Source organism: Muscardinus avellanarius (assembly GCF_963383645.1).
Source record: "Muscardinus avellanarius genome assembly, chromosome: 11".
Lineage (NCBI taxonomy): Eukaryota > Metazoa > Chordata > Mammalia > Rodentia > Gliridae > Muscardinus > Muscardinus avellanarius.
Window position 1 is genome coordinate 23,934,973 of NC_137797.1, and position 15,746 is coordinate 23,950,718.

General features: G+C 45.6%; 1 protein-coding gene across 17 annotated transcripts in view; it reads left to right on the top strand.

Moving 5' to 3' along the window:
- The window catches only part of ANKS1B (ankyrin repeat and sterile alpha motif domain containing 1B), a gene marked incomplete at both ends in the record, with an annotated part of 1,119,409 nt that overhangs the window by 1,079,551 nt on the left and 24,112 nt on the right, over positions 1–15,746 (top strand). For all 17 annotated transcript variants that reach the window (XM_080705700.1, XM_080705710.1, XM_080705709.1 and 14 more), the window contains 3 exons: positions 5,575–5,586; positions 6,521–6,607; positions 14,317–14,454. In XM_080705700.1, the coding sequence (XP_080561826.1) occupies positions 5,575–5,586; positions 6,521–6,607; positions 14,317–14,454 (237 nt within the window). The remainder of the gene's footprint in view (positions 1–5,574; positions 5,587–6,520; positions 6,608–14,316; positions 14,455–15,746) is intronic.

Consider the following 15,746-nt stretch of genomic DNA (forward strand, 5'->3'; position numbering starts at 1 on the left):
ACAGCTTTGGGTATTCCTGGGTGGAGGGGCTTCCTGGCACTAATCGCCAGTGGTACTGAGTGACAGCTGTTTTAAGGCTAAGCAAAAAACACCAACGGTGTTTTTCTGACCTGATCCCAAATATTTCCTAATTTATAATTTAGAAGGAAAATGATTATTTTTTTTCTTGGTAAATCTTAAAAAATCTTTCTCTGAAAAAAATGCCCAACTGTTCAATTACTTATTAACAGTCTTTCAGGTGGCTACCTCCAGATATGAAATTATGATTGTTTTATTTCATGATTACAGACAATGTAAACCCAAATGCTAAATATAATAAGGCTGCCTTTGAGCTTAAGATTCAAAAGTTGCATTTTCTTTTTCTTTTTCTTTATTTTTTTTATTTTTATTTTTATTTTTTTGGTGGTACTGGGGTTCCCGGAAACCCTTCTAACTCCGGGCTACACTTTCAGACCTATTTTATATTTTTATTTGGAAACAGGGTCTCTTAAGCCAGGGAGGCTGGCTTCGAACCTGCGCTATTCTCCTGTCTCCGCCTCCCAAGCACGGGGATTACAAGCGTGCGCCACCACAACCAGTGTAAAAATTGCATTTTCATTTTAGGGGTTCAGACACTTTAGGGTTTGTATAGAACTAAGTATTGTTTCCCTTGGAACAATGAAAGAAGAATAATACTCTTTTTATTTATTTTATTTATTTATTTATTTATTTATTTATTTATTTATTTTGCAGTACTGGGGATGGAACCCCAGGAAATTCTACCTCCCAAGCGACACTCCCAGCCCTTTATTTTTTTTTTTCATTCTTTATTTTGAAACAGGGTCTCACTGAGTGGCAAAGGGCCTCTAATATGCTGAGGCTGTGCGCGAACCGTGATTCTCCTGTCTCAGCCTCCCGATGCTGGTATTACAAGCATGTGCCACCACGCCCAGCAAAGAATAATACTTTTAATTTGGGGAAAGATGAACAAAATGTAATAGATTATCACGCCAATGCTTTTTGTAAAGCGGATGCTGTAACGGTTAACTCCAGATCTTACCTCTGAGTATTTAGCTTTTAAGATCCTCAGAACTCCTCATACAAATCAGCCCCCTCTGTAAGGCTGGCACCAAATGGGAGGAAATATGAAGCCTCAGGAAAACCTCAGAATCCCCCCCCCAAAAAAAAATAGGCACAGGACAGTGAAATGCAACTAGAAACCATCACGAACCATATGTTAAGACTCGCCCTGAGCTTTTTACTGGGGAATGAACCTGAAGCAGAGGATTCTGTTTATGCAAATAAACAAGGTATGGATTTTACTCATTAGCATGTGGGACTATTCTTTGTACAGACACCCAGCAAAGCACGCAGATAGGTCCTAAAAGCCAGTGTTGCCTGAGAGTTCATGCTTTGTGACTCAAGTGCCATTCAGAGTGGGTGCCTTCCATCCTGGCCAGGAGGGGAGAATAGTGACCGCGACACTGGACCGCAGAGGGAGAAGGTGGGACTTGACCAGCTGATTGGACTGAAGCTCCACGTTGGCTTTTCCCCACCTGGAAAGTCCTCAGGAAATGAAGAGGGCACTTACTGGATTTCTTGCCTCTGTGCTTAGACTCCCCAAGGACTCAGTATATTTGCCTTCTTTTTATGCATGTTCATCTTTCGTTAGAATTGTGTACAAAAAAAGGCTTCTTTGAAAGCTCTATCAAAGTACACCATCAGAAAATCCCCTAAAACGAGGTTGGATTGTTAGCTCTGGTAGAAAGCATAGTTGCCTTGCTGGAGGAGCATAACCTCGAAGACCTCCTGGGGTCCCCTTGAACTCTGCAGCCGGACGACCCGGGCTGTCATCTTCTTGTCAAGTGATACAGTAGGGTGAGAGGTACAGTTTGGACCCCAGATGGGACTACACAGCCACCCCAACACTGCCATCCGTGGAAGCACTGACACCCCAGTGCTGCCTGCACTTAGGAGAGCAGGGATTCTTGGGACCCATGTGAGAGGAGAGGTGGCCACCCTTTATCTTCCATTTGTTTTGTTTGGCTTGGCCAAGCATCTTTGAATCTTGACAGAAACAAGCTCAGCACCCTCAGATGAGCAGAAGAGGGTGTATCCTGACCTACCAACACCCCACTTCGCCGCTCCCCTCACTGGCACGCTGGCCCAGCCACTGTGTCCACTTTGCTGTCTGATACTCTTGTTCTCCTGAAACTACTCGTGTGTGTGTGTGTGTGTGTGTGTGTGTGTGTGTGTGTGTGTGTAACAGACACACACACACACACACACACAAAGAGAGATACTGGGTACTAAGCCCAAGGGCTTTCTAGCCATGAGCTACACCCCCAGCCCAATTTTATTTTTTATTTTGAAACAGGGCTCACTAAGTCGCTGAGGATGCCCTTGAACCTGCCATCCTCCTGCCTCAGCCTCCCAAGTACGGGGAGCATGTGCCACCACTCCCAGCCTGAGATTACTCTTGATAAAGTTAATAACAAGCCTTGCTCGTTCCTACATCTGGGATTTTGCCTAATAAGCCCAATAAAAGTAGCAGCTCCTGTGTGGGCAGCCACCACAACAGGCACCGTTTTCTAGAGCCTTTTAGTCCTTAGGGCATCAGGCACTGCCCCTTCCTTCTGAGCCACCTCCTCCTTGGCTTCTGTGATACTCTCTGTGGACTTCTTCCAACTCCACTTCAGGTTCCTCCACTGGCTTCTAAGAATTAATCTTCCCTGAAGTGTGCTCCTTAGCCCTCCTCATTCCCTCCTTGAGCCACCTTGCCTGTTCCCATCTCCTCCTCCTCCTCCTCCTCCTCCTCCTCCTCCTCCTCCTCCTCCTCCTCCTCTTCCTCTTCTTCTCCTCCTTTTTTCTCTCTCTTCTCTCCCTCTCCCTCTCCCTCTTCCTCTCCCTCTCTCCCTCCTCCTTCCCTCTCTGGATAGGTCACCAGATCTGATTCTCATCTGCAGTTTCCTATGGGACATCTCCATCTCCACTGTCTGTAGAAAGCATGCTCCCCTCCAGGACTCCTCTCTGCCTACAGCTGCCTCCCACCCATTCCTCCTCCATGCAGACCAATCAGCAGGGCCTCTTGATTCTTCCTCCCTGGCACTGGGCTCCTGCTGTTCTCCACCACCTTCCCCTCAGCTCAGCTTGGGGTCGCTCCTTTAGATTTGCAGGGCAGCTTCTCGCCTTCCTGTCTGGGCCTCCAGCTGTTTCTGTCCATCCTCCATGCAGCCACCAGGACTGCTGCTTTTTCCGTAAGGCAGGTCTGGTTTTATCACTCCTTTCTTCAAGTTTCCAAAGGATCCTCGCCTTGACAGAGTAAATCACAGCCTTCCAAACCTCCTGTGCCACCCTCATTTCTCACCAGTTACCTAAACCCACCATAATATTTCTCAATACAGGCACACGCGGGTGCATGTGTCCATGTGTGTATGTATGTATGAATGTATGTTGGCTTTCTGCTAAAACAGTCCTTTTTGTCTTCTTTTACCACTTGGAAAATTCCTGCTCATCCTTTTGAGAGCCAGCTCAGTCACCTCTAGCAGGCAGAGTTTGTTGAATGAACAAATTAAGACTTGCCCATCTTTCCTGCAAAGCAAGGCTCTCCCTAGTCATTTCTCAGGAGGCACTCTGTTTATATCTCTATTGTCGCATCTGCCAATATTTCAGCTTAGTTACTTTTTACATCTGTCCAGGCCAGAAATGGCCTTGTGTAGCCCACATGCCGCCCCTTCGGCTCCTTCTCATGGCAGACATCATACCCAGGCCTCATGCCCACTGAGCCCGGGGCAGGCTCAGAGTCCTCCTCAACACAGCGCTTGGGCAGCCACTTTGAGCAGAGAGGGATCTGTATATCATCTGACATCCTCTGAAGTAGACTCCAAGCTTTTCTAGTGAGGAGCACAATGGGCTGCCCACCAGTTACTGAACAAATACCAAATGGGTTTTTCCTATCACTAAATAAAACGTTGGTGATTTAATCTTAATGTTAGCTACCTATGGCTTCACATCACAGCTAGATCTGTCCAGGAGAATGTATTCATGACAAGATATGAGCCAGGTGATTTGCTGAAATCCATTGTTGCACTGCAAAGAGATCTTCACACACACATCCCATCGAGCAAAATACTGCCCGTGCCTCCTGCCCTCTCCGTTTACAGAATCCGTTCACTGCTTTGCCTTAGAACCAGCATCCTGCATGTGATTTCGGCTAGCCTTGCTTTTGATTTGTCTTGCACATTTTTAAGAAGTGGTTGGGTAAAGCATTAAAAAGATGAAAGTATCCGGGTGTGGTGATGCACGCTTAAAATCACAGAACTTGGTAGGCTGAGACAAGAGGGTCACAAGTTTGTGGCCAGCCTCAGCAACTTAGGCCCTCATCAACTTAGTGAGACCCAGTTTCAAAAATAAAGGATAAAAAATAGGGCTGTGGGTATAGCTCAGAGATAGAAAGCCCCTGGGTTCAATCCCCAACACCACAAAAAAAAAAAAAATGGAAGTGTGCAACCTTATATTATATTTTCATCATACACCTTTCTGGCACTTGCCAAAAAAAAAAAATTGGCAACTCTAAGTAATTTTCAAACTAGTTAATAAAAAGCACTTCAAGCAGGCATGGTGGCACATTCTTGTAGTCCCAGTACTTGGGAGGCTGAGACAGGAGGATGATAGGTAGAGACCATTCTCGGCAATTTAGAAAGACTCAGCAGGTTAGTAAGACCCTGTTTCAAACCAAAAAAAGGGTTGGAAGTGTGGTGGCATACACTTGTAATTCCAGTATGTGGAGGCTGAAACAGGAGGATCTCAGGTTCAAGGTCAGCCTCAGAAATTCAGCAAGACTCTCAACAACCAAGCAAGCCCCTGTTTTGAAACAAAAAAAAAAAAATTTAAAAAAAGCTAAGAGTATAGCTCAGAGGTACAAATTTAGTTCCCAGTACAAAAAAAAAAAAAAAAAAAAAAAAAAAAAACTTCAAAAGAGCTTCTTTTTTCCAACTCTTTTAGTAAATTTTTTTGTGCCTAAAACAGTATTGTAGCTCTCCAAAAGATGTCTTCAAATAATCAGGATGATGTGAAGCGGCGTTTCGAAGAGTCAAGTGAAAGGTGCAATATAATTATCATTATTTAGGTTGATGAGTTTCACTCACTGTCCAATTAAAAGCCTTCTTTAATTCTGGCCACATTTAAGGATTTAAAAACGGAAGGAACACTGAGTAATATAAATGAAGAAATCAAGAAATTTTCACTTTTTTCCCGATTCCCTTAATATACTTAAGACAGCTGGTTGTGGAAAGCTCAGAGCGGAAGATTCTTGCGTGTCAGTTCTAAGCCTGTGCAGTGCAGTAAACAGAACGACGAGGGAGCAGGAAAAGAAAAGGAGACGCAGGGCCTGCGAACGCCTGCAGCAGTTTTTAAAATAACAGCCTCACGTCTTGAAGCCTATTCTTCTTTTGTAGCATCCTTTACTTTTTTAATGAGTTTTTACTGTCGGTGAATTATTAAAATAGTTTTCTTTCTCTCTCTCCCTCTCTCTCGTCTTTTCATGTGTTTTCTTCCTACTATCTTCCCACCTGTCTCATCTGGAAAATCCATCAGGCTAACTGTCAGGTAGGTACTTCTTGGTGTTTAATGTGATTATTAAGAGTACCCATGGAGGACGGAGGGAAATCTAGTAAATAGACTGTTGGTGACCGGTGATGAATGATGAAACTAAACAGAAGAGGCACAAACTAAATTATGGAGAAACTATTTGCAGATGCATAAAACTGAGGACGCTACAAACCCTTAGCACAGGAAGCCAGCGTGAACGTCTATCATCAGAACTCGGCCTAAGGGAAGACAGCGGCTCTCCAGGATAAAGTAGATTACCTGGACTGTCCAGCATCTTGCCGTGGCTCAAACTGCAGACTGCCGCTGGAGGGCTTAGTTCTTTCAGAGCGGTATTATATGCTATGCAGTCGCATGTGAGTCGGCTATAAATACAATATCAGTTTCTATGGATTTGGCCGGGTTCAAGAAAAAAATTCAGCGACGTATTTTAAGTCTCTGTTTTAAGCACATATCCAGCCATCCTCTGTGCCTCCAGGAATGAGTGTGGCCAGGAAAAAGGGGGCAGCGGCGGTATATATTTTGTTAATGCTGAGTGCGCCCGTCGAGTTAGATCTGATATGGTTCAATTCTTGCCCAAGGAATGGAGACAGGGCTCTGTATTCTCTCTCCGGCTTCAGGGAAGCGGACACGCCCGGCACCCACAGGGAGCAGCAGGGCAAGCGCTTTGCAGATACTCAAGTGCAAGTCGGATTCTTTATAAGCCCAAAACATAGCTCAGCCCAAGAAAGGAGAGATAAACAATTAAATTAGAATGTGTTTGGGGGTATGTTCAACGTGAGTGTGTGTGTGTGTGTGTGTGTGTGTGTGTGTGTGTACACGCGCATGTGTGTGTGTGTGTGTAGCTCGTTTTTATCTTTCAAGAGGAAAAATTATGTGCTTCGGTTGCCATGCAACACACACCGCGCTAACAGCTTTCTAATTTTAATTTCAGAAGTCTACAGAGCAAATGAAGAAGGTCCCTACTATTATTCTTTCAGTCTCTTATAAAGGAGTCAAATTTATTGATGCAACAAATAAGGTAAGCAGCACACCTCTCCTTGGTTTTAAGCATCAGATACCATCCTGAGTTTGTGGTCTAAGATGCCGACGTTCTTCATTTGAATTGCTCCTCACCCCTGACCTTCAAGGCTCCTACTTCTACCTGCAAACACACACACACACACACACACACACACACACACACCACATATGCACCCATATAGAAAATCATATTTTATTTGGGGGATTTGATCCAGCATTCTTATACGTAATTGACTTTCACTTTTCACCTTTCCAAGTCTTCTCTAAGAGACCATGGCCACTCACCTGGCCTGTTCTCTTGGATCTAGAGAACACTAAAACAGAAAAAAAAAAATTACTTAAAGACAACAATGTCATCATTCTTCTAGAGAGAAAATGCTTCCTGATGAAAGGCTAGAATATTTCTCTCCATGACTCTAGAGAGTAGCTATACATATGCACTCTTTCCTTCCTTAGGAACACGCAGTGAGCCCAACACAAGGAACACATGTTGTCTTGTTGTGTTCCATAACTGCATATAATTCACAGCTACTGAAATGGAAAAGCCTCAGCTATATTGTTTTCTCAAGAGACACAATCAGACCAGAAGCTCGGACCACACCATGTCTGCACCCTTAACTCTGCAGCTCTGAGGTCCAGTGTGGGCTGATGGGTTGTGTTTTATTTGAAAAGTATTCTCGAGTTCCTATCTGGAAAAAGGCCACAGAATCCTGTTCCTGAGTTAGAAAGCTGATTCCTGCCCATCTTCTCTCACTCTCCAGAAACTCAAAGCTGCCTGGCTCCTTCTCAGTAAACCCTAAATGTCCATGTATCTTATCCCCCCACTCATCCTCTCAATGGATAAAGAAGAGAAAGAAATGAGCTGCCCACCATTGGTGAATAGCATTTGCTTTCCGCCCTGCTTACCCCGATCTCCCACCCAGCCCCACTCCATCTGGGGAGAAAAGAATAGAAAATCATGAAAGAGGTGAACCTACCAGGGGAAAGTTTCATGGGCAAGGACTCTTTGGTGTCTAAAATAAACCTGAGCATCTGAACCAACCAATTGGAAGTTTTCCTGATTGGTTTTCTGTAAGATTGTTGCATCAGCAGGCAGATAAGCTCAAACTTTCCTAATCTACTTTAAAAAGCAACCTCCCGGATTTTGGGGTGGGGATGAAATGCAGGCAGACGACTTGTACCAGGGAACTATCATGCTGGCTGACAGTAGCCGAAGCGTATTCAGAGCTAGACACCTTATATGCAGTGATGTGCCGTGTCTTGTTGACAGTTACCATTGTGAGTTTACAATTGTAGAGACTCATATCAGAACATTCCCGGGTGATTTGGTTTTTGTTTTGTTTTTGCTGGGTTTTTTTTGTTTTTTGGTTTTTTTTTTTTTTTTTTTTTTTTTGTCTGCAGAGACAACTTTAGTTCCGGGTACATAAAATTACCTTATCCTTAAATTCCGCTCAATTGTTTAAAAAGTTCCAAAACTTTGTGGAACACTTGTTGAAGATACCACTGTTACCTGCTGTATCTAAATTTAAAGAAAGGACTTAGTGCTTAGATTTCTTTCCCCCTAACCTAGAGCAACGCTTGCTACACCATTGGCATTTGAAAAACTTGAAGAGCAGTATATTTTCAGTGGATCAGTTTGACACTTTCTTAGCCAACCTAGATTCTGATCGTTTCTAAACAAGGGTTATTTGCCCTGGGAAAATCCTACAGCCTTGAAGCTGGCTCCCAGCAGGGGCTCAACTGGCAACATCTGCATGGACCACTGATTCTCGGGTCCACTTTGCACGATCCAAGCAACGAGAGAGGGGGCTCTGTCAGGTCTGCTGCATCTCCAGCACATGGGGGGATGTAAAGGTTGACACTTTTGTGCCTCTAGGAGACATTTCTCATTCAGCCATTGGTAGTTAGATGACCTAGCCATACACCTCTGCTTGCCGGTGACTACTCTTTGGAAGTATCAGCACAGAAAGTTCTGCAGGAGATGCTTTTATGGAAATAAACATGCTAAATAAAGAAGGCCATTCTGTCCTTCCAGTCCTTGCAGTGTGGTCGGCAGAACATATCCAGGATCTAGAGCAAAGGCAAAGGGCCTGTGTTGGTGGCAGGTGGAGCCAACCTCTCTCTGGCCATCTAGCAATTAATATATTCCTGGCTTTTTCAGGGGCTTGAGGACATTCACTGAACTCAGCGAAGGATATGACCTACCCAGTATGATGGCTGGGGGAGAGATGAGGTGACTGTGAGCAGTAGCCTAACAATTATCATATGGAAAATCATAGTAAAGAGATTGTATTTGTTTGCTTATTTATTAATATTTATTGTTACTAGGGATAAAACCCAGGGGCATTCTACCTCCAGGCTACACCCCGAGCCCTTCTTAGTTTTTTATTTTGAAACAGGGCTTCACTAAGTTGCCTCAAACCTATGATCCTTCTGTCTCAGCCTCCCAGGTACTGGGATTACAGGCGCATGCCACTGCACCCGGCTGAGAGATTAGAAGGGTAAAGGACAGCATAGCAAAGGCTGTGCTGGTGGAATTTGACTATAGAAGGCTTCGAATCATGGCCACCAGCCAGGGCTGAAGGACTCGCATCAGCAGCCAGCATGGCGGATCTGCAGAGGAGGAGCACAGTCGTGAACTCCAGATTCGATTCCCCACGCTGGGAAGGGTGGTCTCGGTGGGCCACTTTGCTCTGAGGTGAAAGTGTTGTGAAAGGGAAACATTTGAAGATCTCACCGTTTCGGGTATGAGTGACCCCGAAGTCTGAGAGGGCACCCAAAAGCCGCACCTCACGCTCATGGTGGGTGTTTCCACTGCATGCAGTTCTCCCGCGTGGTCCCCAGGAGCTTGTCTCCCTGACACTGAGCAGCAGAGGGCCTGAAGGCCCAGTCCCCTGTCCGAGCTCCGTCCCGCCTCATACACACACACAGCCTGTCAGTCATGGAGAAGGACTGACTCGTTTCCACTCGCGACCTAAGGCTTTTCCTATCAATCCGCAGCCACCTTCCACCAACTAGTGTTAAGTACATTGGAACATTAATTATGTGTTAATTGCCCTTCGCTTCCTGCTAGCCCCCATTAGACGACAGGGAAAGATAAACCCTCCTGGAGAGTCTTTTCTTTCTTTCTAATAAATAAATAGCTCTGGCTAAGTTCATGGGAAAGGGTTAGATGCCTAGTTATAAATGTATTGCCTGCCAACTTAGAAAATGAATCACTAACCCTGATTTAAGAAGGAAGAAGCAGAAAGCAATCTTGAAATAAAAATGAAACTTGGAATAGTTCTGAACTCTTTTAGGGTCCCGCGCCAGCTTTCCCTGGGTCCGTAGCACAGGCCTGGGGGAACTCGAGGCCTTGGCGTCAGCCCCGCTCTGGATCAGTGGGGTCTCCCAGGAGGCCACCCCGTTCCTACATCCAGGTCACACCGTGTCTTCCTGCGCTGACCCCTCCTCAGTCTTCTATTTGGCTACAATAGGAACCGGGCGGGGCTAGAATTTGGTTCTTGTTTTAATAGACTTTTTTTTTTTTTTTTTTTTTTGGTACTGGGGTTCCTGGAAGCCCTTCTACCTCCAGGCTACACTCCCAGACCTATTTTTACATTTTTATTTGGAAACAGGGTCTCCTAAGCCAGCGCGCGTGGCTGGCTTCGAACCTGCGCGATCAACCTGCGCGATCTTCCTGTCTCTGCCTCCCAAGCGCAGGGATTACAAGCGTGCGCCACCACGCCCGGCTTTTAATGGACTTTTTGTTTTTGTTTTTGCTTTTGAGGTGGGAGCGGTTAATGCCAACTTCATACTTTACTGATGCTATGTTTTAGGCACAAAACAATTTGAACTATTTGCCTAAACAAGTGACCATTGGATTTTTTTTCTTTTGTTCTTTTTGTTTTGGAGGAGGGGATGGTGGTGTTCTTTTTTTTTTTTTTAATCTTGTAGGTATTAGGGATTGAACCCAGGGCCATTCTACCTCCAAGCTACAGCCCCAGTCCTTTCTAGGTTTTTTGTTTGTTCGTTTGTTTTGTTTTTTGAAACAGAGTGTTAAAAAGTTGCTGAGAGTTATTAAGCTGCCAAGGCTAGCCTCAAACCTGTGATCCTCCTGTCTCAGCCTCCCAAGTACTACAATCGCAGGCATGCGCTATCATGCCTGATCATTGTTTGTTTGGTTGTTTTTGTTTATTTGTTTTGATTGGGGTTTTTGTTGCTTTTGGGGGTATTTGTTTGTTTTCATACTGAGGATGTAACCCAAGAGCATTCTATCTCTGAGCTATACCCCCAGATCATTTAATTTTTTATTTTGAAACAATATTTCATTAAGTTGGTTAGGGTCTCACTAGGTTGCTGACACTGGTCTTGAACCTTCAATCCTCCGGTCTCAGCCTCCCAAATACTGGAGTTATAGGCACGTGCCACCACACCCAGCTAGTTATTGTTTTTATTGCATATACTGTGCTAAGAAGTTCAGAGTCCACTAAGACCACCTAGGCATGTGTGCTGTCCTCTTGAGCATCTAGCCCCTATAGGGCAGCCCTGGGCCACAGTGCTGCCTCCATTCTGGAGCCTTCTGCAGAGGCTGCCACAGTCTCTCGGGAGGCTCAAGAGGGTGCCCACCCTAAGTGACGGGGCTCAGACTGAGGCTTGCAGCCACAGGCAGGTTTCTAGGCGTCGCCACGTCCTCATCTCATGCCCTTTTTGAACTACCTTGCTCATTGGCTGCACTGAACAGTTTTGTTCTACACCCACAATTTCAGCATTTCTCAACACGATGAAAGGTAAAAGACAAAAAAAAAAAAAAAAAAAAAAAAAAAAACCTCCATGTTGAAAGGAAGTCAGCTTCCAAACAGCCTCTTCCAAAGAAGAGGAGGGCGAGCCCCTCCCCAGGCCTCCTCCTGAACCTCAGTGGCGCTCTAGAGTGAGAACATGCCAAAAAGGAAGCCTAGTAACACACAGAGAGTCTGGTTTTAAACTGAGGTGCAGCCTGTACCTCACGGTGAGGTCACCTTTGTTTTTATTATTTGTTTTTGTTTTCATTTTTGTGTTTTGCAGTACTGGTATTTAACTCCTGCAATGCTCTGCCACTGAGCTACACCTGTAGCCCCCCTTTTTTTATTGTGGGATAGGATCTTGCTAAGTTGCCCAGGCTGGCCTCAAACTTGCAATCCTCCTGTCTCAGCCTCCCAAGTACTGGGATCACAGGTGTGAGACACCAGGTCTGGCTGACATCACCTTTTTATTGATGGGGAGCCACTAACTGATGTGGGACTCTTTCCCCCTTGACTTCTGCAAGCTGGAAGCCAGCCCTCCGGTTCCTGTCCAGCCCACAGCCGCAGTGTCCCTGGCCTTGGATCCATCCTACAAATGAAGAACCAGCCTCTCTGTTATGCAAAGGGAGGCCAGAATCACCACAGTGACACCCCAGTCCTTGCCACATTCTAGCTCCAGGGATGTGCCACGGAGTTCTGTGCAGTTATTCCTACCTGGGTACAGAATATTATATTAGCCTGCTTTCCTCCTAGTCTTGGTCGTGAGAACAGAGGAATTAAAGTTTCAACAGTAGGGGAGGAATCTGGCTTCAGAGTACCCATGACAAGCCTCAGTAGGCCACGAAAAGACGGCCGGGAGCTCCTGCAGAATAGAGGAGAGGGGGCTCCAGGAAATTTGGGGAGGGTCAGGAATGGCAGAGGGAGCGAGAGCTCCAGAGATCCACTTTTCTTGCTTTGGAGTTTTGCCCAGGGCCACAGTGCCACCATACACCATTGAAAATTGCCAAGTGTGGCACCCGGCGAAGTGGCGAGAGCCTGGGAATTGAGCAGCAGAAATCACAGAACACCTGTCACTGTGGCACCGTCCCGAGAGGCTGATCCGCCTTGTGCTGCCCGAGGGCCTCAAGAACACAAAACGCCAACTTAGTGGGGAGCTGGGGCCAGGGCTCTATGACCTGTGGCCTGGATCCTGGACAGGTGAGGCCACATCCACCCAGACTTCCCAGGGCACCAGCAGCACCCAGCCCAGTGACGGCCCAGGCTTCTCCACACCTGCTAACAGCACCCCTGTAAAGAGTTAAAGGGCTTAGCGTTCCTTTAAGGAATACCACAAGAGGATCATGACCTGTTTTGAAACTATAGCTTACAACAGGATGTTACTCGTTCATGGGATCCCCATTTCGATTGAGTTTTTTTTTTCTTTTTTGACAAGAGCGACTACGTATCGTGTCAGTTTATGAGGCTGCAGTGAAGAATGTCTTCATTTAATTGTTTTTTTATGTGTTAATTCTGTAATCGCTCCCCAACCGCACAGCTCGAAGCGTGAGGGACGTGGAGCACTTGCTGGGGGTGCTGGCAGGGAAGGACAGTTTGTAAGCATGTTTAAGCACTGATGGGTAGACACAGAACACTATATTGCCAACAGGTTCTTTAAGACTGTGCAATTAAAAAGTAATTAGGGTAACTACACCATTGAACGTCATAGATCTGTGACAAGTGCAAAAAAGAGTAAGTGGGATATTATAAGATAAAAAATGATTGCACTATTATGGCACTTTCTTTGCTTTTTAAATGCATCTGTGTATCAAAAGACATTTCTAGCAGGTTCTGCAGCCAAGATGAGGCTCCGCGGTTATTTTGTGCTTCAGGACAATGGTACTAAAGCTTTCCTCCCACCAGTTATTCTCGGAGGCAGGCAGGGATGGGGTAGAGGGGAGAAGGCACAAAGAAATGCTAGAGAGGGGGAAAAATGCAACTGTGTTAAGTCAGGAAGAGAGCGGAGGGGACGACAGAAGGGATCAAGTGCATCTGAGAACACCAGAGCTCCGCAGACAGCTCCGACTTCAGCCCCAGCGCCATGCCTGCCCGCAGGAGGCCCCCAAACTCCCACCTGTAAGGTAGTGATCGCAGCGGTGGCACCCACCCCATGATTACATGTGGGGGGTATAGTAAGGAATGGATCTTTATACCCATAGGGCTCTGGATCCAGCCAGCACCCAAGGCCTGAATACTGCAGTGTGGAGGCTCCTTATCCTGCCCCAACACCTTAGCTCCGCAGAATCTCAGAGAGCGAGCACCTGAGGCTTCTCCTTGCCTGCTTTCTTCTGCACCCGCCTTTGCTCTGGGGAAGATGGCGTAGACACAAGAACAAGAGGGCGGGGCCTGGAGGTGTAGCTTAGCGGTAGAACGCTGTCCTAGCATGTATGAGGCCGTAGGTTTCATCCCCAGCACCAAAAGGTAAAAGAAAGAAAAGAAAAACAAGAATAGAGGACCAGCACAGTGGCCAGAGAGTTGGGCAGCTCCCAGGGCTCGCAGTGCCTCTCACTCAGAGAACCTAACTCACAGTACTTTCCAGACAGAGTTAGCAGGAGGCAGGGCTGCCTTCTACAGCTGGATGTAGAGAATGGAAACAGTAAGATGCTTAGTAATTACTGGGTTGTTTTTTTTTTAAGTGTCTGCCACCCAGACTGCTTCCGTGCAGGGCACCTGGGAAGAATGCTGCTCCAGGATATGACTATTTTAGGTTGTTTTTCAATAAATGAAAACATTCCTTCCAGGCCTGGAGCACATTTGCCCACAAAGAGGACGTCGGATCACTTTAAATGGCGCTCTGGTCTAGAACCATCTAGAAAGAAGGAAAGCAGCTGCTTTCCAGGTTGCTCATCTTGATCCTAAAATATTCCGGTTTGCAAAGGAAAGCGATGGTCATTTCTGTAATTTCTTGCAGAACATAATTGCCGAGCATGAAATTCGTAATATCTCCTGTGCTGCCCAGGACCCAGAAGACCTCTCAACTTTTGCTTATATCACAAAAGATTTGAAGTCCAATCACCACTACTGTCACGTGTTTACCGCCTTCGATGTGGTGAGTCCCTGCCCTCTATGGACAGATTTAAATATTTCCCAGAATGTATCTGGATTTTATTGAAGTCCCAACTTGAAGTTACTCTGCTAGCCTGTTTGCACGTATTACAGTGTACCAAATGTCTTAGTTGGTTCCGGCTGCCATATCAAAATACCATAGACTGTGTGTTTATATAGCAGAAATTTACTCTTCCACATTTCTGGAAGCCATAAGTCTTAAGACCAAGGTGTGGGCAGGTCTGGTTCTTCTGAGACCCCTCTCTCCAGCTTGCAGGTGGCTACTGTTCACTGGGTCTTCACGTGGACTTTCCTCTTGTGCATAGCTGTCTGTGTCCAAATTTCTTATTATAAGGGCAGCAGTCAGATTGGATCAGGGCCCATGGTAACATCCTTGTTTTATCTCATCCATCTCTTTAAGAGCTCTGTCTTCAAATCCCATTACATGTAGAAGGACTAGAGGCTAGAGTTTCAACATATGAATTGTGAGGGGCCACAGTTTGACCCAGAGAATCAAGTATAAAGTATCTCCCTCTTTTGTGTGTGTGTTTGTTTGGGATTTTTTTTTTTTTGGTGGCACTTAAATATTTAACCCGGGGGCACTATACTTCCAAGTTATACACCTAGCCTCTTTTTATTTTTTATTTTAAAACAGGGTCTATGTTGCTGAGAGACTCACTGTGTTACTCAGGCTGTCGTGGCCGTGGCCCTGTGATCTATCTCAGCCTCCCAAGTACTAGGATTATGTGTGCCACCATGCCAGGCTTTTTTTTTTTTTTTTTTTTTTTTTTTTACTCTTTTTAATTTAGAACTCTAACGCTATCTGGTATCTCAACTGTCATTACTCATCTCCCAACTTCACTCTTCAAATTTGAGAAACTTCTTTCATCCTCTGGTAACAAGGCATAGTTAGGCGCCTCTAGATATCTTGTTTCTTCTCTACATCTGTCACTTTCTCCAACAGCCATTCTAAGGACTGAGCATGACAGGTGTGTTGGCCTCTACAATATTTGCAGTTTTCTCTATTGGCTATTGATCAGATTAGATACCTACAAATAATAATTGAGAACTTCAAGGTCTGGTCCACGTGAACATTCAGAAATTACTCTTAGGCCAGGCGTGGTGGCGCACGCTTGTAATCCCCGCGCTTGGGAGGCGGAGACAGGAGGATCGCGCAGGTTCGAAGCCAGCCGTGCTGGCTTAAGAGACCCTGTTTCCAAAAATAAAAAAGTATAAAATAGGTCTGGGAGTTTAGCCCAAGGTACAAGGGCTTCCAGGAACCCAAGTACCACCAAA